General features: G+C 37.4%; 1 protein-coding gene and 1 pseudogene across 1 annotated transcript; both read left to right on the plus strand.

The window, feature by feature from the left end:
* Positions 1-7,789: 7,789 nt before the first annotated feature.
* Positions 7,790-8,731, plus strand: LOC148776944 (olfactory receptor 4K13-like; annotated as a pseudogene).
* Positions 8,732-18,024: 9,293 nt separating this feature from the next.
* Positions 18,025-18,966, plus strand: LOC148776945 (olfactory receptor 4L1-like). The gene has a single exon (XM_088840430.1). The coding sequence runs from the start codon at positions 18,025-18,027 to the stop codon at positions 18,964-18,966; it is 942 nt and encodes a 313-aa protein (XP_088696556.1).
* The last annotated feature ends 4,425 nt before the right edge of the window (positions 18,967-23,391 follow it).

Raw genomic sequence — 23,391 nt, forward strand, 5'->3', positions numbered from 1 at the left:
TGGGAGATATATTTAAGTATTTTCCATTATTAATTTATATATATTCATATTAATAATATTTTTCCTGTGGTTTTTAGTGGTTATTTAGGGTTATAAATATATACTGTACATCTTCAATTCAGTTCAGTCCAGTTAATTTACTCAGTCACGTCTGACTCTTTGCAACCCAATGAACCTCAGCACGCCAGTCATATCTGTCCATCACCAACTCCCGGAGTCACAGAAACCCATGTCCATTGAGTCAGTGATGCCATCCAACCATCTCATCCTCTGTCGCCCCCCTTCTCCACTTGCCCTCAATCTTTCCCAGCATCAGGGTCTTTTCAAATGAGTCAGCTCTTCAAATCAGGTGGCCAAAGAATTGGAGTTTCAGCTTCAAAATTAGTCCTAGCAATAAACACCCGGGACTAATCTCCTTTAGAATGGACTGGTTGGATCTCCTTGCAGTCCAAGGGACTCTCAAGAGTCTTCTCCAACACCACAGTTCAAAAGCATCAATTCTTCGGTGCTCAACTTTCTTTATAGTCCAACTGTCACATCCATACATGACCACTGGAAAAACCATAGCCTTGTTTAGATGGACCTTTGTTGGCAATGTCTCTGCTTTTTAATATGCTTTCTAGGTTGGTTATAACTTTCCTTCCAAGGAGTAAGCATCTTTTAATTTCATGGCTGCAATCACCATCTACAGTGATTTTGGAGCCCAGAAAAATAAAGTAAGCCATTGTTTCCACTGTTTCCACTGTTTCCCCATATATTTGCCATGAAGTGATTGGACTGGATGCCATGATCTTAGTTTTCTGAATGTTGAGCTTTAAGGCAGCTGTTTCACTCTCTTCTTTCACTTCATCAAGAGACTCTTTAGTTCCTCTTCCGTTTCAGACATAAGGGTGGTGTCATCTGTGTATCTGAGGATATTGATATTTCTCCCAGCAATCTTGATTCTAGCTTGTGCTTCCTCCAGCCCAGCATTCCTCATGATGTACTCTGCATATAATTTAAATAAGCAAGGTGACAATATACAGCCTTAATATATTCCTTTTCCTATTTGGAACCAGTCTTGTCTTCCATGTCCAGTTCTAACTGTTGCTTCCTGACCTGCATACAGGTTTCTCAAGAGGCAGGTCAGGTGGTCTGGTATTCCCATCTCTTTCAGAATTTTCCACAGTTTATTGTGATCCACACAGTCAAAGGCTTTGGCATAGTCAATAAAGCAGAAATAAATGTTTTTCTGGAACTCTCTTGCTTTTTTGATTATCTAGAGGATGTTGGCAATTTGATCTCTTGTTCTTCTGCCTTTTCTAAAACCAGCTTGAACATCTGGAAGTTCATGGTTCACATATTGCTGAAGCCTGGCATGGAGAATTTTTAGCGTTACCTTACTAGCATGTGAGATGATGGCAATTATTTGGTAGTAGAGAGCATTCTTTAGCATTGCCTTTCTTTGGGATTGGAATGAAAACTGACCTTTCCCAGTCCTGTGGCCACTGCTGAGTTTTCCAAATTTGCTGGCATAATGAGTGCAGCACTTTCACAGCATCATCTTCCAGGATTTGAAATAGCTCAACTGGAATTCCATCACCTCCACTAGCTTTGTTCATAGTGATGCTTCCTAAGGCCCACTTGACTTCACATTCCAGGATGTCTGGCTCTAGGTGAGTGATCACACCATCGTGATTATCTTGGCCATGAAGATCTTTTTGTACAGTTATTCTGTTTATTCTTGCCACCTCTTCTTAACATCTGATTCTGTTAGGTCCATACCATTTCTGTCCTTTATCGAGCCCATCTTTGCATGAAATGTTCCCTTGGTATCTCTAATGTTCTTGAAGAGATCTCTAGTCTTTCCCATTCTATTGTTTTCCTCTATTTCTTTGCATTGATCCCTGAGGAAGGCTTTCTTATCTCTCCTTGCTAGTCTTAGGAACTCTGCATTCACATGCTAATATCTTTCCTTTTCTCCTTTGGTTTTCACTTCCCTTCTTTTCAGAGCTATTTGTAATGCCTCCTCAGACAGGCATTTTGCTTTTTTGCATTTCTTTTCCATGGGGATGGTCTTGATTCCTGTCTCCTGTACAATGTCCTGAAACTCCGTCCATAGTTCATGAGGCACTCTGTCAGATCTAGTCCCTTAAATCTATTTCTCACTTCCACTGTATAATCCTAAGGGATTTGACTAGGTCATACCTGAATGGTCTAGTGGTTTTCCCCACTTTCTTCAATTTCAGTCTGAATTTGGCAATAAGGAGTTCATGATCTGAGCAACAGTCAGCTCCTGGTCTTGTTTTTGCTGACTTTATAGAGCTTCTCCATCTTTGGCTGCAAAGAATATAATCAATCTGATTTTGGTTTTGGCCATCTGGTGATGTCCATGTGTAGAGTCTTTTCTTGTGTTGTTGGAAGAGGGTGTTTGCTATGACCAGTGAATTCTCTTGGCAAAAATTTATTAGCCTTTGACCTGCTTCATTCTGTACTCCAAGGCCAAATTTGTCTGTTACTCCAGGTGTTTCTTGACTTCCTACTTTTGCATTCCAGTCCCCTATAATGAACGGACATCTTTTTTGAGTTAATTCTAGAAGGTTCTGTAGGTCTTCATAGAACAGTTGAACTTCAGCTTCTTCAGCATTACTGGTCAGGGCACAGACTTGGATTATATAGGGTTAGCAAGAGGCAATGGAGAAGGCAATGGCACCCCACTCCAGTACTCTTGCCTGGAAAATCCCATGGATGGAGGAGCCTGGTAGGCTGCAGTCCATGAGATCGCGAAGAGTCGGATACGACTGAGCAACTTCACTTTCCCTTTTCACTTTCCTGCATTGGAGAAGGAAATGGTGACCCACTCCAGTGTTCTTGCCTGGAGAATCCCAGGGACGGCGGAGGCTGGTGGGCTGCCAACTATGGGGTCGCACAGATTTGGACACGACTGAAGTCACTTAGCAGCAGCAGCAGCAAGAGGCAAAGAGCATGACTTGTTGGTGAGTCAGCCCTTATAGGGAATTTCCACCAAGTAGCCACATGATAATATTGTTTTGTTTTATGCTATTTGCCAGTTCTAATTACAAGGGAGGCTGTACAATGTCTCTAAATGAATTCAGGTATCCATTACAACTGACGAACAGGAGAAGGCCACACAGCAGATAATAGCAGTCTCTGCTACCTGGTCTACAATCATGGCTAAACTAGATACTGGTGAGGAAAATAGTGGAGTTGGGATTGACCTTGGTTAGTGAGATGCAGATTTTTATAAAGAGTTTGAGGCTTCGAGGAAGTATATAGGCAACTAATCCCAAGAAAATGAGGTGGCATTATCAAGAAAAAAGAAAGTCATGGTTGGGAAGCTAACAGGTTTTGCCCATAGCAGTTATTGTCACTGTTACTCAGTATTGCTAGAAAATTTTAGTTAACAAGATAAATAATATAAAAAATATTGTTTGGAGATCATTTTATCATTAACCTAATACAAAGAAGAGAAAGTAGTAGAAAAACTATCAGAAATGAGATGTCAGCAATGATACCATTTACCACCTATATGTGTAAAACAAAAACAGTAACAGTAAGATCAATCATGTCAGGGAAAGCATAATTTAAGTGTAGCACCCAAGTACAAAGTGTGCAAGATTAGATTTAACAAAAATGTGTTACCAAAAATGTGTTGAAATAACAAACATGACAAAATTTTGCTGTCATGATAGTAAATATTTAAAGGGATGTAAGAATTTCCTATTATACTCAATTTTGTAAAAATCAACTTAATTTGGAATAAAAAGATATAAAAACATACAAGAACCCTTTGAATGAATACAGCAATGAGATAGGACATGCTCTTTCTAACACTAAGATTTACCATCAAACATAAAGAGTAAAAATAAAGTGCATAGGACCTCCTCAAAAGTTAACAGCCAAGACAAGGAATAAAATGAGCAGACCCGAAAAAGAACCTGATGCATCTACAAATTTGCTAGGTTTTATATATATATACAAAAAAAAATTGTAAGTGGAGTAACTATTTCATTGGAATGATGGAAAATTTTCTTATATCATTTCTCAATAAATTTCAACAGATTTGAGTTTAAATGTGACATTTTCAACCTTAATAAAATTTATAGTTAAATTCACCTGGAATATATATTTGCCTAAATATAACATTTCTTAATGCTTATTTTAGAAATTAAACTACAACAACAAAACAAAAGAAACTATACAAAGTCCCACAATTCACAACTAGTGACAGCTTCCAAAACCCCCTTGATTATCTATTGTACCCTTTAAAGAATTATCAATTTGAGAATTGAAAAATGGTATCTCAATTTCCATAATGGCAAAGGTCTCTTTTAACAACAGTTAACAACAGTTACTTTTTACTGCCAGTCTCTGAGGACTCTGAAACAAGCCAGTAAGTTTTCTCCTTTATACCTCCTATTAAGGGATACGTTTATATATTGAGCAGTTTGAAGTCCAGAGCAGAAAATAAAATCACTGGATAATAACTGAGCATTCAGGATTTCATAGTGATGTTACTTCTAAAGTAAAAGTGCAACTGGTAGGTTACATCATCCTGATGTGTTACTCTACCTATATATCACATCTGTCACGCTAGTTCATTTATGATATAAATGGGTCTGTAAGTGATAAAATTCAAATGCCAAAATAATAACTGAGGTGAGGGTTGAAGAGTGAAATTGCACTGGAAAAAAACATTATTTTTATATAAGTGGAAAAAATATAAAAATCACTGTAATCATGTTTGCTGGGAATTAAGGCAGCAATCCAGGCCGAAGAAATTATTCTTAGAGAATAATATTCTTAGAAATATTCTTAGATAATTATTCTTAGAGAATAATTATTCTTTTTTATGTTTTCAAGATATTTTAATTGTTTGGAGACCCTGATCAGATTAAATGACTTTATTCTTTGAGCTACTACATAATATAGAGGAATTTGAATATTTGTTTCTAGGGATGCAGTTACTATAAAGGGAGATAGATAACAAAACTGCAAGGATAAAATGCCTGATTCATGGCTTGGACAATAATAGAGTTTCAACACATACAAAATATTGATGCTTTCATTACACTTGTTCAGAATTATGGAGAGGAATATATGACAAACTATCCAGTGACAGCAGTCTGAAAATGGCCATGTATTTAAGCAAACATTAGTTTTCCTAGTAGTCATGTATGGAAGTGAGAGTTCCGAAGAATTGATGCTTTTGAACTGTGATGTTGGAGAAGACTCTTGAGAGTCCCTTGAACTGCAAAGAGATCCAACCAGTCCATTCTAAAGGAGATAAGGCCTGGGTGTTCACTGGTAGAACTGATGTTGAAGCTGAAACTCCAATACTTTTGGCCACCTGATTTGAAGAGCTGACTCATTTGAAAAGACCCTGATGCTGGGAAAGATTGAGGGCAGGTGGAGAAGGGGACAACAGAGGATGAGATGGTTGGATGGCATCACCGACTCAATGGACATGGGTTTCTGTGACTCCGGGAGTTGGTGATGGACAGATATGCCTGACGTGCTGAGGTTCATGGGATCGCAAAGAGTCGGACACAACTGAATGACTGAACTGAACTGAGTTTGTAAAAATAAAAAAAAGAAGAATCACCCTGTCTAGGATGTGATGTTTGCCAGGTCAATGAGCACCTTCAAATCTACTTATGTGCATACTTCAGAAAAACACAGAAGATCCAGTGGCTGTAGCTTAGATAAAATCATTGTCTTGCATTAAGAGTGCGAAGCACAAAGAAGGAATGATGATTCACATATCAATTTTCATATCCATATGAAATTTTCATATCAATTTTCATATCCATATCAATTTTCATATCCATATCCTATCCAATTTTCACATATCCATTTTTTATCTGACTACCATGTGAAAGAACGAAGTTTCTATGCAACTCTGATAATGGTGTCAAACATAATGGTTAGAGTACGGCCACTTATCAAATGTGTGTCTTACTGATATTAATCTTACATACCTAAGTGCATAAAACGTTCGTTATGATCAACCGGATATACTGTGTCTCTAAAAACTATACTGTGTGATTAACAGGTTAAAGGTACACAAATAATCAAATATGTCCTATTTTATTCTCTCATTTTGGCATTAGGTCTGCCTCTAGGCTCTGAAAAAGGCAATAAAAGCACTAGGGATGATCATTGAGCCTGTAATTAAACTTGAACAATAGAGCTAAAGTCAGATCTACAGGGGAGGCGATGAAATAACTGAATTTATGTAGATGAAATATTGACTTTTCCTTTTATTCATATTAAAAAAAAATAATTTCGCTTAACAGAGTCCACCTCAATCAGCACCACAATATCTATGACTTCTATCTATCCTTGACAAAGTTAAAGTTTAAAGGAAACTTAAGGAAAATCAATGAGAGGAAATAGGTCCAAAGGTGAGAAGTAACTATCCAAAGATGCTACTCTGTTCGAACAGTTCATCATACTTTTAGTTTGTTTGTTTAGATGCACAATGGTAAACAGTTCAGTCACCCTGCTTCTTACATCTCTTTGAGTGAAAAGTTGAACAGGACTACCTTGGTTACATCACTAGCTCATGGTCTTAGTAACACTATTTTTGGTATTTCTACATACTCATTGTATTTATGAAAATATGTGAGTTAAAAGCAAATATCAGATAAAATCGGTCACGGATTTTGTAACACTCGCCTGCCAATGCAGGAGATGCAACTGATATCCCTGGGTCAGAAAGATCCTCTGGAGGAAGGCAAAGCAACCCACAGTATTCTTGCCTGGCAGGCTACCGTCCACAGGGTCGCACAGAGTTGAACACAACTGAAGTGACAGTATGCAGCATGCAGGGCAAGAATGCACAGATGGAATAAACTTATTTACACAGACACATAAAGGGAAGATTTAGGAAAATAGGTGAAATGAGTATCTGCACTTTTGAGAGTTAATCTGGTGTTTCAGGTGTAAATGAATAAGGTTTGATCTCAGTAAACCATGGAGCTGTCTCAATACTTAACTTTCTATCAACAATACATGTCTTTAATCAATCCACTTCAGGAAGCATAAGGCACATAATGTGATTTTGGCAATAATTTTTTATTTATTTTATAGAGTTATTTACTATCCTCATAATGTTTATGGGATGAGTAGACCAGTAGTGACGAATTCTCCTTCATTTCTGATTTTTCTAAATTGCGTCTTCTCTTTCCTTCTTAGCCTATTTAGAGGATCATTGCTTTAATTCATTTGTTTAACAACCAGGTCTTGGTTTCACTGGTTTCTTTTGTTATCTTTCTCTGAATTCTACATTTAATTTTTGCTATAATTTTTGTTATTTATTTTCTTCATGCTGCTTTAGGCTTGAATTGGTCTTCATAATATCTTTTTTAGTAAAGTAAACTTATTACTGCATACTGAGGATATCATGATGTACTTCTTGAGATTCACAAAAGATAAAAATCTACCTCCAGGAGATTTTGAAAACTCTCCTTTGTCACTCTAATACACAGTGTGATCTGGAGTTGAACATGAAAGGAGACAAGTTTTCTGTGTCTAACTGAACTTGCTTTGCACTAACCATCAGAAAATTTGATTTAACTTGGTCCATAATCATCAACTTTTTACGGTCTCATGGTCCTGTGAAATATCTCCAACTGCTAAATACCTAAAAAGCAGTCCTACTGCCAAACTGTCATTACTCTGAATAAAAGGTAAAATGCTTAAGTAAATATTAAGTTCCCTGATCTGTTACTTCCTATACACCCTCTTTGTTTTCCCTTTTCAGACAGCTTCTGCAGAAGGATGAATGGATCTCCTGAATAACAGATCAAGTGTTTCTGAGTTCATTTTGGTGGGACTTTCTACTTCTCAAGAAACTCAAATATTCTTTTTTGCAATCTTCTTGCTGGTCTATGTCGCCGTCCTAGTATGAAACCTCCTCATTGTCATCTCTGTGATAGCTGATAACCATCTTCACTCCCCCGTGTATTTCTTCCTGGCAAATTTATCATTTTTTGATGTATGTCTTTCTTCTGCTGCAATTCCCAAAGTGACTTCAGACTTCCTCAGAAAACACAAGACCATCTCCTGGTGGGGCTGCCTGATCCAGACGTTTTCTATGCACTTCTTTGGGGGTGGAGAGATGTCTCTTCTGATAGCTCTGGCCATTTACAGGTATGTTGTCACATGCAAACCCTTGCACTGCAAGACCATCGTGAGTCACAGGGTGCTCATTGGGCTTCTACTGCTCTCATGGGTGATTGGGCTTATCCATACTACAAGCCAGATGGTTTCTACGGTGGGTTTGCCTTTCTGCGGTCCCAATGTATTGGACAGCTTTTTTTGCGACCTCCCCCTGGTCATCAAGCTTGCCTGCACTGATCCTTACATCCTGGAGCTCTTGGTGATCGTGAACAGCGGGCTCTTGCCCCTGATCTGCTTCATTCTCTTGCTCATATCTTACGTGGCCATGCTGCTCACCATCTGGCAGCACTCCTCCAGTGCACCCTCTGAGGCTCTGTCCACACTGTCTGCTCACATCACTGTCGTCACTCTCTTCTTTGGCCTTGCCATCTTCATCTATGCTGTCCCATTTAATAGTTACTCTGTAGATAAATTTCTTTCTATGTTTTACTCTGTCATCACTCCTCTCCTTAATCCAATTATTTATACTCTGAGGAATCAGGAAATGAAGGCAGCCATTAAGAGACTGAGCAACCAGCATATTGGTTCCTGGTTCACCCCCTAAATATTGTCTGCTGTATACGATCATTTTTTGTTCCCTGCAATTTGGGGGCTGTTATTGTTATTGTTTAGCTGCTCAGTGTTGTCTGACTCTTTGCAACCCCATGAATGGTAGCCCAAGAGGCTCCACTGCCATGGAATGGATTACTATTTCCTCCTCCAGGAGATCTTCTTTATCCAGGGATTTAGCCCATATTTCCTACACTGGCAAGTGGATTCTTTACGGCTTAGCCACCAGGGAAGATCATTTAAATATTTCTTCAAATAATTGAAATCAAATGTTAAATAATATTAAATTTCTACCTTACTAAATGTGAAGAAAATAAGGTATCTTTTTATTTTATTGGAAAATATTCTTAGCACAAATGTAATACATCAATAAGCTTGCATTCATTGCCTCCTTTAACTCCTTGTTTTAGAATTCAAGGGAACTCTTATGAATGTTTAAAATAAATAATACACACACGTGGTTATCACACAACACTGCTCTCTGCCTTGCATAGAGTAATGAGGAGGCATCCATATTAGGCGTGGTGATGTTAGAAGATCATGTTAAGAAGTCTTCACAGAAAAGCATTAAAAAAGCTAAAGAACAGACATGTGAGTGGGAAAAAGAGCATTCCAGGCAGAAGGAAAAGTTTATATGGATATTGTAAAGTGAGAAAGTCATATTAGGTACCAAAGACAGACGTTTATGAGGGAGGCTGATGACTAAAAGGAAGAAAGACACGTGCAGAGATTACATAGAAAGGTAGAGACCAGAGTATTTAGGCCTCCTGAATCCTAGTTTTTAGCAACATAAAGCAATTAAAGAGTTTTGAGAATGGGAGGTTTGAGAATAGATTCAACATACTTCTAAAGTGTCATGAAGGTTTGTCTTCTTAAGTGGAGAATAAATTGTAATAGAAATGAACACAGAGAAAATAGTGGGCTATATGAGGTTACAAATCTGAATTTATTAATGATTCAGTGAGTTTATGGAAACATTGCAAAGAGTCCTTCTAAAGATGTATTGAAAACCTAAATTACGCAAACATCTTCAGGATCACCTCTTTTGATGTATTTTATTAACATATTGCAAAACAAGGAACCTGGAATAAGGCATATTTTCTCTCATTTTCACCTTGTTTTTTCCCTTGTGTTCGATTGTATCTGGCTGCAGGGAAAAAGCAAATTAGCCAGGATGGCATGGTCAGGCTCTCTCACCCTACAGCCTCACGCTCTTGCCCCACATCTTGCAAATAATGATTATGTAACAGCTCTGATCACTTGGAGCGCTGTGCATTCACATCACCAGGTGCTGCTGGCCTGTGGGCTACTTTGTGTGATACAGATATGTGAACTCCACCTAGAGAGCAGTGGCATTACTGCTGCATCACGGCTGCGTCCGTTGGGTAAGCCATAAGAGGAGAGAAGACAGCGTGACTGCTGCTACCACTGCCGCATCAGCCAGGAGAGAACACAGTTATGACCGCTGTGCCAGCCTAGAGAGAGGTTGTGCTGTGGTTTTCTTCCAGCTTCCCCACTTGCACCTTATCTCCCATGGGTTCAAGGAACAGAGAACATAGTATGAATTGGCATCACAAACAGGATGAGAAGCAATACACCGCCCTGTTTTAGTTTGACCTTAGACATTGTGCACCAAATATTTAAGTTTATTCTGAAAAATTAAATGTGTACAATCCTTAACAACTGGTATGGGTAATCTCATCTGGATATCAATATTGTGCTCATATTATCCTTCTAATTTCTATTTTTAAGAATGCTCGGCTCTCTTGCAAACATCTCCTCAAAGGTCATGCTATGTTGAGGTGTATATCTCCTTAGCTGAAATACTTTTCTAATAGCATTCTAATTGCTGGCAGTTGCCTGGAGAACTACATTGAAAAAAATTCTGAGGTTCAGTTAGAAAGAATAAAAAATTTATTAGCAATATTTACTATGGGCTTTGGAAATGAATCATATTTATCATATATTTACAACCCTCATTTTCTTGTAACCTTTTCAAGAGGATTTTAATTGAGGAGACATGGCAGAGTTCAGTTCAGTTCAGTCGCTCAGTCGTGTCCGACTCTTTGCAACCCCAAGAGTCACAGCACGTCAGGTCTCCCTGTCCATCACCAACTCCTGGAGTTCACTCAAACTCATGTCCATCGAGTCGGTGATGCCATCCAGCCATCTCATTCTCTGTCGTCCCAGTCTCCTCCCACCCCCAATCCCTCCCAGCATCAGAGTCTTTTCCAGTGAGTCAACTCGTTGCATGAGGTGGCCAAAGTATTGCAGTTTCAGCTTTAGCATCAGTCCTTCCAATGGACACCCAGGATTGATCTCCTTTAGAATGGACTGGTTGGATCTCCTTGCAGTGCAAGGGACTCTCAAGAGTCTTCTCCAGCACCACAGTTCAAAAGCATCAATTCTTCGGCGATCAGCTTTCTTCACAGTCCAACTCTCACATCCATACATGACCACGGGAAAAACCATAGCCTTGACTAGACGGACCTTGGTTAGCAAAGTAATGTCTCTGCTTTTTAATATGCTATCTACGTTCATCATAACTTTCCTTCCAAGGAGTAAGCGTCTTTTAATTTCATGGCTGCAATCAGCATCTGCAGTGATTTTGGAGCCCAAAAAATTAAAGTCTGACACTGTTTCCACTGTTTCCCCATCTATTTCCCATGAAGTGATGGGACCAGATGCCATGATCTTCATTTTCTGAATGTTGAGCTTCAAGCCAACCTTTTCACTCTCCTCTTTCACTTTCATCAAGAGGCCTTTGAGTCCCTCTTCACTTTCTGCCATAAGGGTGGTGTCATTTGCATATCTGAGGTTATTGATATTTCTCCCGGCAATCTTGATTCCAGCTTGTGCTTCTTCCAGCCCAGTGTTCCTCATGATGTACTCTGCATATAAGTTAAATAAGCAGGGTGACAATATACAACTTTGACGTACTCCTTTTCCTGTTTGGAACCAGTCTGTTCCATGTCCAGTTCTAACTGTTGCTTCCTGACCTGCATACAGGTTTCTCAAGAGACAGGTCAGGTGGTCTGGTATTCCCATCTCTTTCAGAATGTTCCACAGTTTATTGTAACCTCCATAATATTCTTTTAATATTGTTGAGCCATCATGAAGTTAAACATAATTGTAAGACTACATGAAATTCCAAATCTGCTAAACTCCACTAACTAATCACTTATTGAGTACCACAAATCATTTTGATCACCCTGGTGAAGGCCAGGGGTTTCCCTGGTGGCTCAGACAGTAAAGTGTCTGCCTTTAATGTGGGAGACCTGGGTTCGGTCCATGGGTCGGGAAGATCCTCTGGAGAAGGAAATGGCAACCCACTCCAGTACTCTTGCCTGGAAAATCCCATAGATGGAGGAGCCTAGTAAGGTACAGCCCATGGGATCGCAATGAGTCAAACATGACTGAACGTCTTCACTTCACTTCACTGGTGAAGGCCTCCTCTGCTTGTTCTAGCTCCTGAGTGTGTGTGCTTCTTTCTCTTTCTCTCTCTCTTATTCCCTTACAGAGTAAAAGGAAAGTTTTCTCTGTGTTAAGAACTAGTCTATAGTCTATGAATTTTCTTACATGCCTTGCTCTGTGTGTATCTATTTATTTTAATTCTAATTGAATAAATGCATTCAATTATCAAATTATAAATATTCAGATTGTAAAGCCAAATGAATAGAATTATAGTTTTCTGAAGTCCATCATCTATGGTAGATCCATTTTCATAAATTTGCTTACCCTCTACCAACCAAAGCACTTAAGTTAATGCTTTTTTTCTGGAAAGCACTTATTAGGGAGACTCCACACAACTCATACACTTGATGAATTCATAATCAACTTAAATAATGAGAGACTAAGTCCTTACTCTGAACTCTAGAGACAACTAACTAGCACCTTTACTCTAATAATTCCCTCTGGGTGTTAATCACTAATCTACACCTTATGTATGTGTTTTGTGTCCTTTTTCTTTCTGACTGCAAATGATTGTCGTGTATATCCACAGAGGCATAAAAGATAAATATATATTCAGAATCTTACTGTGTCTACGTATCTTTGAAGAGGCCATTCCTCAGCTAGAACTGGTAGGTTTAAATAGCAGTGCTAATAACGTTGAGAAACTGTATACTTTAATAAAGGAGGAAACTTTGTATACGAAACCTAGAAATTAATGAAAACCAGATTATTCTGATCATGAAGGCAATGGTAAAATACAATTTGGGTCAGATAGCATCTGGACAAATTTACCCAGTTTTAATAAGAAGAAAGCCAGTCTGTGATGGAAAAATACCACTGACATCCTGATCTAAAGGGTCAGATTTATAATTTGAGTTTGTATTTTGAGAACATAAATTTGAGTTTGTTTATTGTTTAACCACTATTTTATAAAAAGACAAAATAATTTAGAATGTGGAAAAATAACAAAAAATTAGTTTCATCCTTGGCTACATTTAACATCTTTAGCCAGTCCAAAATATAGTCTAATAAAAATTGCATATCAAGAAAATGTAAAACATTGACTTATTTTATTTTATGTTCATTTAATTCTTCATATTTTTACTTTCCTACATTGGATATTTACTTCAACTGAGAAAACACTTATGGAATTCTAAATTAAATGTGATTAATTTAAATGAATATCTAAAAGAGTTCCCCTCAAGTCTATATTTATTTTCCTGAAGTAACAAACCTTCTATTCAATATGATTGTCTAATTATACTGCTAATATATTTGTTTTGGTGATTTTGTAACCTAAGGACTATTTCCAATTTTTCTAAACTTACCACCTTTTTCTACCTACATTTATAACAAATACATACTTTAATATTTTAAACTTGATATGGGAAAAGAGTTCTTTGGGCACATATAATGTTGGAACTTTTCTACCAACTGTGCAAGCTTATTTTTTAATTAGGAAAATATTTATAATGGTTATTTTGGCAGAAAATCTGACTGTTCACATGTCAAACATTTTTTGTGATAAGTGAATATTACTCATGGGTTATCTAATCCATACACAGCTTAACACTATGAGGATAAATAATCATTAAAAAAATTCAAGATCAATACAAACTTCACAGTCTTTATTACTTAACAAAAGAGCTTCCAGTTACATATCTCCACATACATTAAGTGCTTTTATGAAAATGTGTAGAAAGGCTTTATTTCTGAATATAGACACAGAATATTAAACATAGTTTTCTTTCTTCAAGTTTGCACCATAGATGAACTAATAATTCTTACTCATTTAGTCACATAAACAGCACAGAAAGAGCTAGGCTCCCCAGTCACAGGTAACCATCCCATTCTCAGAAATTTCTGCTAGAGAAAAACCAAACCTTGCCTGATTGAGCGTTATTCAATTATTTTTTCATTCCTTTTCAGTTCAATATTATTTGTATAAATACATACCACTCAAAAATTTAAACTTTTTACGTGAGTTTTAAACTGTGCCTCAAGTTAGCAATAACTGTATTATTTTTCTGATTCCAACTTATTTTTACCTGTGTCTGAGTAGAAGAGTGAGTATTTCAAAAATATTTCACATTTGATCATATGTAAAAATTGTAACGGAGAAGGCAATGGCAAGCCACTCCAGTACTATTGCCTAGAAAATCCCATGGATGGAGGAGCCTGGTAGGCTGCAGTCCGTGGGGTCGCTAAGGGTCGGACACGACTGAGCGACTTCACTTTCACTTTTCACTTTCACACACTGGAGTTAAGGAAATGGCAACCCACTCCAGTGTTCTTGCCTGGAGAATCCCAGGGACGGGGGAGCCTGGTGGGCTTCCGTCTATGGGGTCACACAGAGTCGGACACGACTTAAAGTGACTTAGGAGCAGCAGCAGCAGCAGCAAAAATTGTAAAAATGAATTATTTTGTATCATAACATATTTGAATCATGTTTATGTGCATTTAGATGGATATATTTTACAAATATGCTTGCAATTTTTTTAAAAGCATAAATTAATAAATATAATATTTGCTTTTAATTTTCCAATTTTACATAATAAACTATAAAAATTACTTTTAGGATTCTCCTCAAGGTTTTCTTCTATTAGTATTTTGAGATCGAAGAGTGCATAATTTTGATAATTTCATAACTATATGTAGACTTTTTTATTGCATTAAATATAATACCAATGATGATGACAACAACTCTTTTAAAATTATCACTTATATTTAATAAGGAGAAACATTTTCATTAACACTAAGTGTACTTTACCAATTCTTGCAGAGTAAAAATCCTCCTGTGGTCCTTATTGGTTTGAGTATCCTCACAATCACCAGGAAACAAGATAAAGTTAATGATAGAATTTGGGGAATGCACATAGGTATTTAGCACCTATGTGTAGAATAAAATAACACAAAAATAGATCAAAATCCTTCAAGCTAGTCTTTAACAGTATGTGAACCAAGAACCTCTAGATGTATAACCTGGATTTAGGAAAGGCAGATAAACCAGAGATCAAATTGCCAACATCCATTCAATCACAGAAAAAGAAAGGGAATTCCAGAAAAACATCTACTTCTTCTTCATTGACTATGCTAAAGCCTTTGCCTGTGGAAAATTCTTAAAGAGATGGGAATACCAGACCATCTTAACTGTCTCCTGTGAAATCTGTATGCAGATCAAGAAACAACAATTAAAACTGGACAGGGAACAATGGACTGGCTCAATATTGGAAAAGGAGTACGTCAAGGCTGCATATTGTCATCTGGCTTATTTAACTTACATGTAGAGTGATAGTGATAGTGAAGTCACTCAGTCTTGTCCGACTCTTTGTGACCCCATGGACTGTAGCCTACCAGTTTGTAGCCTACCAGGCTCCTCCCTCCATGGGATTCTCCAGGCAAGAATACTGGAGTGTGTTGCATTTCCTTCTCATGTAGAGTACATCATGCAATATGCCAGGCTGGATGAAACACATGCTGGAATCAAGATAGCTGGGAGAATTATTAATAACCTCAGATATGCCAATGACACCATCCTAGTGGCAGAAAGTGCAGAGGAAATAAAGAACCACTTGATGAAGGTGAAAGAGAAGAGTGAGAAGGCTGAATTAAAACTAAACATTCAAAAAACGAAGATTATGGCATCTGGTCCCATCACCTCGTGGCCAATACTTGGGAAAAAAGTGGAAACATTGACAGACTTTATTTTCTTGGGCTCCAAAATCAACGCAAGTGGTGACTGGAGCCATGAAATTAAAAAATGCTTATTCCTTGGAAGAAAAGCTATGACAAACCTAGACAGCATATTACAAAGCAGAGACATCACTTTGCCAACAAGGTCTGTATAGCCAAAGCTATGGCTTTTCCAGTAGTCATGTATGGATGTTAGAGTTGGACCATAAAGAAGGCTAAGCACCAAAGAATTGCTGCTTTCAAACTGTGGTGCTAGAGAATCTGTTGCAAGTCCCTTGGATAGCAAGGAGATCCAACCAGTCCATTCTAAAGGAGATCAGTCCTGGGTGTTCTTTGGAAGGACTGATGCTAAAGCTGAAACTCCAATACTTTGGCCACCTCATGTGAAGAGCTGACTCACTGGAAAAGACTCTGATGCTGGGAGGGATTGGGGGCAGGAGGAGAAGGGGACGACAGAGAATGAGATGGCTGGATGGCATCACCAACTCGACAGACGTGAGTTTGCGTGAACTCCGGGAGTTGGTGGTGGACAGGGAGGCCTGGCGTGCTGTGATTCATGGGGTCGCAAAAAGTTGGACACAACTGAGCAACTGAACAACAAAAACAAGAGGTTGAAGAGTAGATATTATTTTATTTTTATAGAAAATTGTATCAATGTTGAAAAGAATTAAAGAGTATGTTTCCCTGGTACATATTAGGGCAGGACTAAAATTTGGTTCTTGACCCTTGGTTCAGTGTTTTGTTTTGTTTTTCCAAGTTTTGATAACTGGACTAAGCAATAACTTCTGAATATTTCGTGAACTATAAAGAAAAAAAAGGGAAATTCAGAGTAAATTCTCCACATTCTGTCCTTGTACTCTAGAAATAGAACTTGGTATAAGCATATGTGTGTATATCTGATTCTGTCTCTGTGTCTGTGCAGCTGGTATGTGCCATTAATAGTTTTTTAAAGGAAAAAAAAAGAAACAGGAAGATGGGGCCAAAAAATCTAAATCAAAGAGAAAATTAGACAAAAGTAAGCCACCAGTGCCCACTCATTGTGGAAAAACAGTACAAGTATCAAGGATATTTGAACCAGGAATTATCAAGAGTCAGTCTGGACACAAGTTTGAAAAGTCAGAGGAAAGCAATCATCACCAAAAAGTAAGCATTTAGGAGCCAAGGGGAAAAAAAAGCACTACTTGTGAAAGACTTGATTGTTTAGAGATCATTTACACAGAGAACGTAAAGAGACAAGAAAGAAAACTCCAGCCAGGAATCCAGCAACAAGAGAGTCAGGGAAATAGACAAAAGGCAGAGGCTAAGAGTTTTATTCATGAACCAAAGTATGAGATACAGAACACAACTGAAAAAAAAAAAAGGAAAGAAAGAAAATAGAAGGAAGGAAAGGAGAAAGGGAAGGAGGGAGGGACAGAGGGAGAAGGAAAGAACAAAGGAAGAGAGAAACATTAACACAGAAATATTTATGTTCTTGTGCAGAAACTTCCTGGGAAGCTTATTTTATTATTATCTGGGGGAGGTAGGGACACATGATAGACTGTAGCCAGCTTAAACCTTCAGGAATAAGTTAAAGCATTTGGTATATATATTTGAGATGAAAGGGAAGGGTGAGAATGTAGTATAGGTGAGAGAAGAAAGTACCGTAGCAATTTGCTATGAACATATCTGAATATTTCAAACTAGGAAGGTGAAAAGGGTAAAAGATTGAATACTAGTTGCCAAAAAGTTACATGACTATATTCTAATCCACTTGAATTAATTTATGACCAAAGACCATTTGATTATTACATGATCCATTAAACTCAGGGGTCACAAATTCATAAACTCATGGTAAAAACAACAAATACATGTGAAGAGAAAAGCTATACCCACAAACTATATTTACAAAATTTTACAATAAATTTCCCTTTTGTGCCTTTCTGTTTGATAATAAATGCAGTAATGTGAAAGTGTATATGAGTAATATGCTTGCATTAGTCAATTAAACTGTATTTTTCAGAAATATCTACCTTTTCTTTTCCTGTAGGAATCAAATACTACTTTCTATATGCCCATACCTTGAAAACTGTCACAGATTAAATCATCACTTTTTCTGGATTACCTTCATTTTTAAGACTTTCTGAAAACACGTACACAAACTTGATGAAAACGATGAATAGCTCAATGATATCTGAGTTTGTTTTGTTAGGACTCACCAACACTTGGGAACTTGATCTTTTCTTTTTTTTCATATTTGTATTGGCCTATGCAGCAATTATGGCAGGAAACCTTCTCATTGTGGTCACCATAACCTTGGACTCTCATCTCCTCTCCACACCAATGTACTTCCTCCTTGGAAACCTCTCCTTTCTTGATATGTCTCTTTCTACAATCACAACCCCCAAGATGGTTGCAGATTTTGTCAGGGAGAATAAAACTATTTCTCTATGGGGCTGTATGGCTCAGATGTTCTTCCTTCACTTTTTAGGGGGTACTGAGATGACACTTCTCATAGTTATGGCAGTTGATCGGTACTTTGCAATATGTACACCTCTTCACTACACAGCCATCGTGAACCACCGGGTACTCAGAGGCTCTGTGCTGCTGTCATGGGCTGTTGGCTTTGTGCATACAATGAGCCAGATGGTTTTTACCATCACCTTGCCCTTCTGTGGTCCCAATATAGTAGACAATATTTTCTGTGACCTCCCGCTGGTTATAAAGCTCGCCTGCACCGAGACCTATGTTCTGGAGTTGCTAGTAATTGCTGACAGTGGACTGTTGTCTTTCATCTCCTTCGTACTCTTGCTCATTTCCTACACTGTCATTCTGGTAACCGTTCCACATCGACCCTCTGGTGGTCTCTCCAAAGCTCTGTCCACACTATCTGCTCACATTACAGTGGTCACTCTGTTCTTTGGGCCGTGTATCTTCATTTATGCTTGGCCATTTAGTAGTTTTTCAGTGGATAAATTTCTTTCTGTGTTTTATTCAGTTATCACACCTTTACTGAACCCCATTATTTACACTCTGAGAAATCAGGAGATGAAAGCAGCCATGAATAGTCTGAGGACCCAACATATGAGCTCCAGAAAGACCTTCTAGGCAACAACCATGATGACAAAGATTTATGGACCATAATCCATATATAGTACCTCTTGGAATAAGTTGGTATTAATTTGTCTTTTGTGGTTTTTTTCAATATTCATAATGTATTTTAAACCTACCAAATGCTCCATCATCATATCTCTATAATTTGTTTTATTGAAAGAATAATTTTTAATTGAATTCAATTCAGCTGGGATTAAATTTCTTAAATAAAGAAATAAGGAGGAAAAAAACAACTGACTCACTAACTATAGTGGGAAACCCAGAAATGTTCAAGACTGAACTTCATTAAATAAAGAGAAATCGAATATGAACTGGTCCACTTTTAAATTCAAAATGAGGGATCTTTCAGCTAAATTCTCCAGTTGCCCAAATGTGCATACAAAAGTATTAACTCAACTCACAAGCATATACACACATAAACTTACAATTTTGCGTATAATACCTATAAGAATTATTGCTTTTTGACAAGGAAAATTTTCTATAAGTTGATAGATCAAAATAATAGCTGTCATCTGCTGGCAAGAAGCACATATTTAATTCTTAAGGAAAATAGAAATTCTACCCTAACATAAAAGTTACATACAGTTCATTTTACCTTATTCCATCATTCATGTTTGTATTCACAGGTGTTCTCATGTATCTATCAAGAGTCAAGTGAGAGCATTAGTACTATTTCAATCCACATGGAAAAGGAAAAAATAAAGAAACTCTCTATATTCAGTTATTTACTTCACATCAGGATTGATTTCTTTTAGGACTGATTGGTTTGATCTCCTTTCAGTCCAAACTAATTATAGGCTAAAGTGTGCTTTTAAAATGCTTCTCTACCCATATGTGCTTGATATATTTCACACTAAATTTTTATTTTAAAAAATGCTTTGAGGAGGGTTGGAAAGGTCCTTGGAGATCACTGGACATATTTGTATCTTTCCTATAATCTATTTCAATTGTAGAGTTTAATCTAGACACTGATATGGCATGTGGTTTTGTCAAATTTTTAACATTTTACCTTATTTATTTCAGATTCCTATTTAGTATAAAAGTGGATTATTAGAAATAATAAAAACCTCCAAGCAATCCTCTATATTCAATTATTTTATCATAGCAAAAAAATAACTATCATCAACTCCATGAGTATCACTCCCCTGTATATTTTTTAAAAATATTTTCCTCATTTTTGATACATTGTGAAAAAGTACATTTTTCACAGTTTTAACTTGATACAGATGGTACCTATATATTATTGCTGTTATTCTGAAATTTATTTTTTCACTCACTGTTTTGTTGTAGAGATTCATCTACTTAAATATATCCTGCTCTAGTTCATTCTTTTTAAAAATGTGGTTAAAATATAACATCTTAATTTTCAATTGTACAACAATGTTAAACATATGCACCTTGTGAAATAGATCTCTAGAAATTTTTCATCTTTCAAAACTGAAACTCCATAGCCATTATGTGTGCTCTTATCACCTCACCTCACCCTGGCAACCACCAGTCTCCATTCTATTTCTAAGGATCTGAGTACTTGAGTCAATCAAGAAGTATTTTTATCTTCTTGAGATGGACTTATTTCACTTAGCATACTGTTCTCAAAGTTCACCCATGCTGTAGCATATGATAGGATTTCCTTCTTTTTTAATGCTAAATACCATTCCACTGTATGTACATGCCACATTTTCTTTATCCAATCATTCATCACTGGACATTTAGTTTGCTTCCACCCCTTGCCTATTGTAAATATTGCAGCAATGAACACAGGTGTGCAAATATCTCTTCAAGATACTGCTTTCAATTCTTTATAAATATATATATATATACACTTAGATTTCAAATGTGTGTTTTGAGTGGTAACTCTATTTTTATTCTCTGTTTTTAATTTTTGAAGAAACTCCATAATTTTTTCCTGAATGGTTGTCAGATTTTATATTCCCACTAACAATGTATGGATGTGAGAGTTGGACTTGAAGAAAGCTGATCGCTGAAGTATTGATACTTTTGAACTGTGGTGTTGGAGAAGACTTTTGAGAGCCCCTTGGACTGCAAGGAAATACAACCAGTCCATTCTAAAGGAGATCAGACCTGGGTGTTCATTGGAAGGACTGATGCTAAAGCTGAAACTCCAGTACTTTGGCCACCTCATGCGAAGAGTTGACTCATTGGAAAAGATTCTGATGCTGGGAGGGATTGGGGGCAGGAGAAGGGGACACAGAGGATGAGATGGCTGGATGGCATCACTGACTTGATGGATATGAGGTTGAGTGAACTCCAGGAGTTGGTGATGGACAGGGAGGCCTGGCGTGCTGCAATTCATGGGGTCAGAAACAGTTGGACACAACTGAGCGACTGAACTGAACTGAACTGAACAATGCAAAGGCTTTCCATTTCTCTGAATGTCCACATCCTCATCAGCACTTGTTATTTATTGGTTTTTGTCTTGATAGAAGCCATCCTAACAGTTGTGAGGTAATATCTCAGTGTGGTTTTGATTTACATTTTCCTGATGATTAATGATGAACATCTTTTTCACATGTTTACTGACTATTGTATATTTTCTTTGAATAAATGTCTATTCAAGTCCTTTGGCTATTTTTCAATGGGTTATTTGGTTTCAAATTGTTAAGTTGTACAAGATCACTTCATGGGAAATATATGGAAAAACAGTGGAAACAGTGTCAGACTTTATTTTTTGGGGCTGCAAAATCACTGCAAATGCTGATTGCAGCCATGAAATTAAAAGACACTTACTCCTTGGAAGGAAAGTTATGACCAACCTTGATAGTATATTAAAAAGCAGAGACATCACTTTGCCAACCAAGGTCCGTCTAGTCAAGGCTATGGTTTTTCCCGTGGTCATGTATGGATGTGAGAGTTGGACTGTGAAGAAAGCTGATCGCCAAAGAATTGATGCTTTTTTAAAAAAAATTTTATTTAATAAATGGTACAAAGCACTGTGCCAAAAATATTAAGTTAAAATTTCACCAAATGAAAAAATACTATAGAATACACAGTTGTAAAAAGCTACATTAAGTTATTTTACAACTGCCTAAGGCTGCAAAAAGAAAAAAAAAACCCAATGCCATACCAAAAGAATTGATGCTTTAGAACTGTGGTGCTGGAGAAGACTCTTGAGAGTCCCTTGGACTGCAAGGAGATCCAACCAGTCCATTCTAAAGGAGATCAATCCTGGGTGTTCATTGGAAGGACTGATGCTAAAGCTGAAACTGCAATACTTTGGCCACCTCATGCGACGAGTTGACTCACTGGAAGATTCTGATGCTAGGAAAGGTTGGGGGCGGGAGAAGAAGGGGACGACCGAGAATGAGATGGCTGGATGGCATCACCGACTCGATGGACATGAGTTTGAGTGAACTCCGGGAGTTGGTGTTGGACAGGGAGGCCTGCCGTGCTGTGATTCATGGGGTCACGGAGAGTCAGACACGACTTAGCAACTGAACTGAACTGAACTGACAAGGTCTTTATATATTCTATATAATAACTCTTTATATATATTATTTGCAAATATTTTCTTCCATTTTGTAGTTTGCCTTTTCACTGTCTTGTTTGGAGAAGTTTTTAACTTTGATATAACTTTGTGTGATTTTTGCTTTTGCTATGTTTTGCTGTCCTATCCAACAAAATTCAAAATTTAATGCCGAATTCAACATCTTTAAAATCTCCTATATTTTCTTCTTCAAGTTCAGTAGTTTCAGGTATTACATTTAGGTATTTAATTCATTTGGATTTAATTTTGGTATATGGTGAAAGGTTAAAAATCCAACATCATTTTTACATTTGTATATCTAGCTTTCTCACCGCACTTGTTGAATTTAGTTTATTCATATTAATGGCTATAGTCTTCTTCTTGTGGGTATTCTAAAATGTATTTCCCTTTCCCTTTGAAAAAAGTTTAGAATTATCTAATTATTTACTATTATAGTGTCTCAACTGAATATATATATACAGGTATGCTGCTGCTGCTGCTGCTGCTAGGTCACTTCAGTCGTGTCCGACTCTGTGTGACCCCATAGACGGAAGCCCACCAGGCTCCCCCGTCCCTGGGATTCTCCAAGCAAGAACACTGGAGTGGGTTGCCGTTTCCTTCTCCAATGTGTGAAAGTGAAAAGTGAAAGTGAAGTTGCTCAGTCGCGTCCGACCCATAGCAACCCCACGGACTGCAGCCTACCAGGCTCCTCCATCCATGGGATTTTCCAGGCAAGAGTACTGGAGTGGCTTGCCATTGCCTTCTCCGATATACAGGTATACATGCTCATATATATATGTTCATTGTGCACATGTGGTAATTTTTGTAGGATATTTACCTAGAACTGGAAGTATTGAATTGTAAGATATAAACCTTCTAGCTTTACTAGAAATTACAGAATTTCTTCCTAAGTTGTAGATGTTTATACTCTACCA

Source organism: Moschus berezovskii, chromosome 9 (assembly GCF_049115385.1).
Source record: "Moschus berezovskii isolate FMDL1 chromosome 9, NW_MosBer_1.0, whole genome shotgun sequence".
In the NCBI taxonomy this organism is placed as follows: domain Eukaryota; kingdom Metazoa; phylum Chordata; class Mammalia; order Artiodactyla; family Moschidae; genus Moschus; species Moschus berezovskii.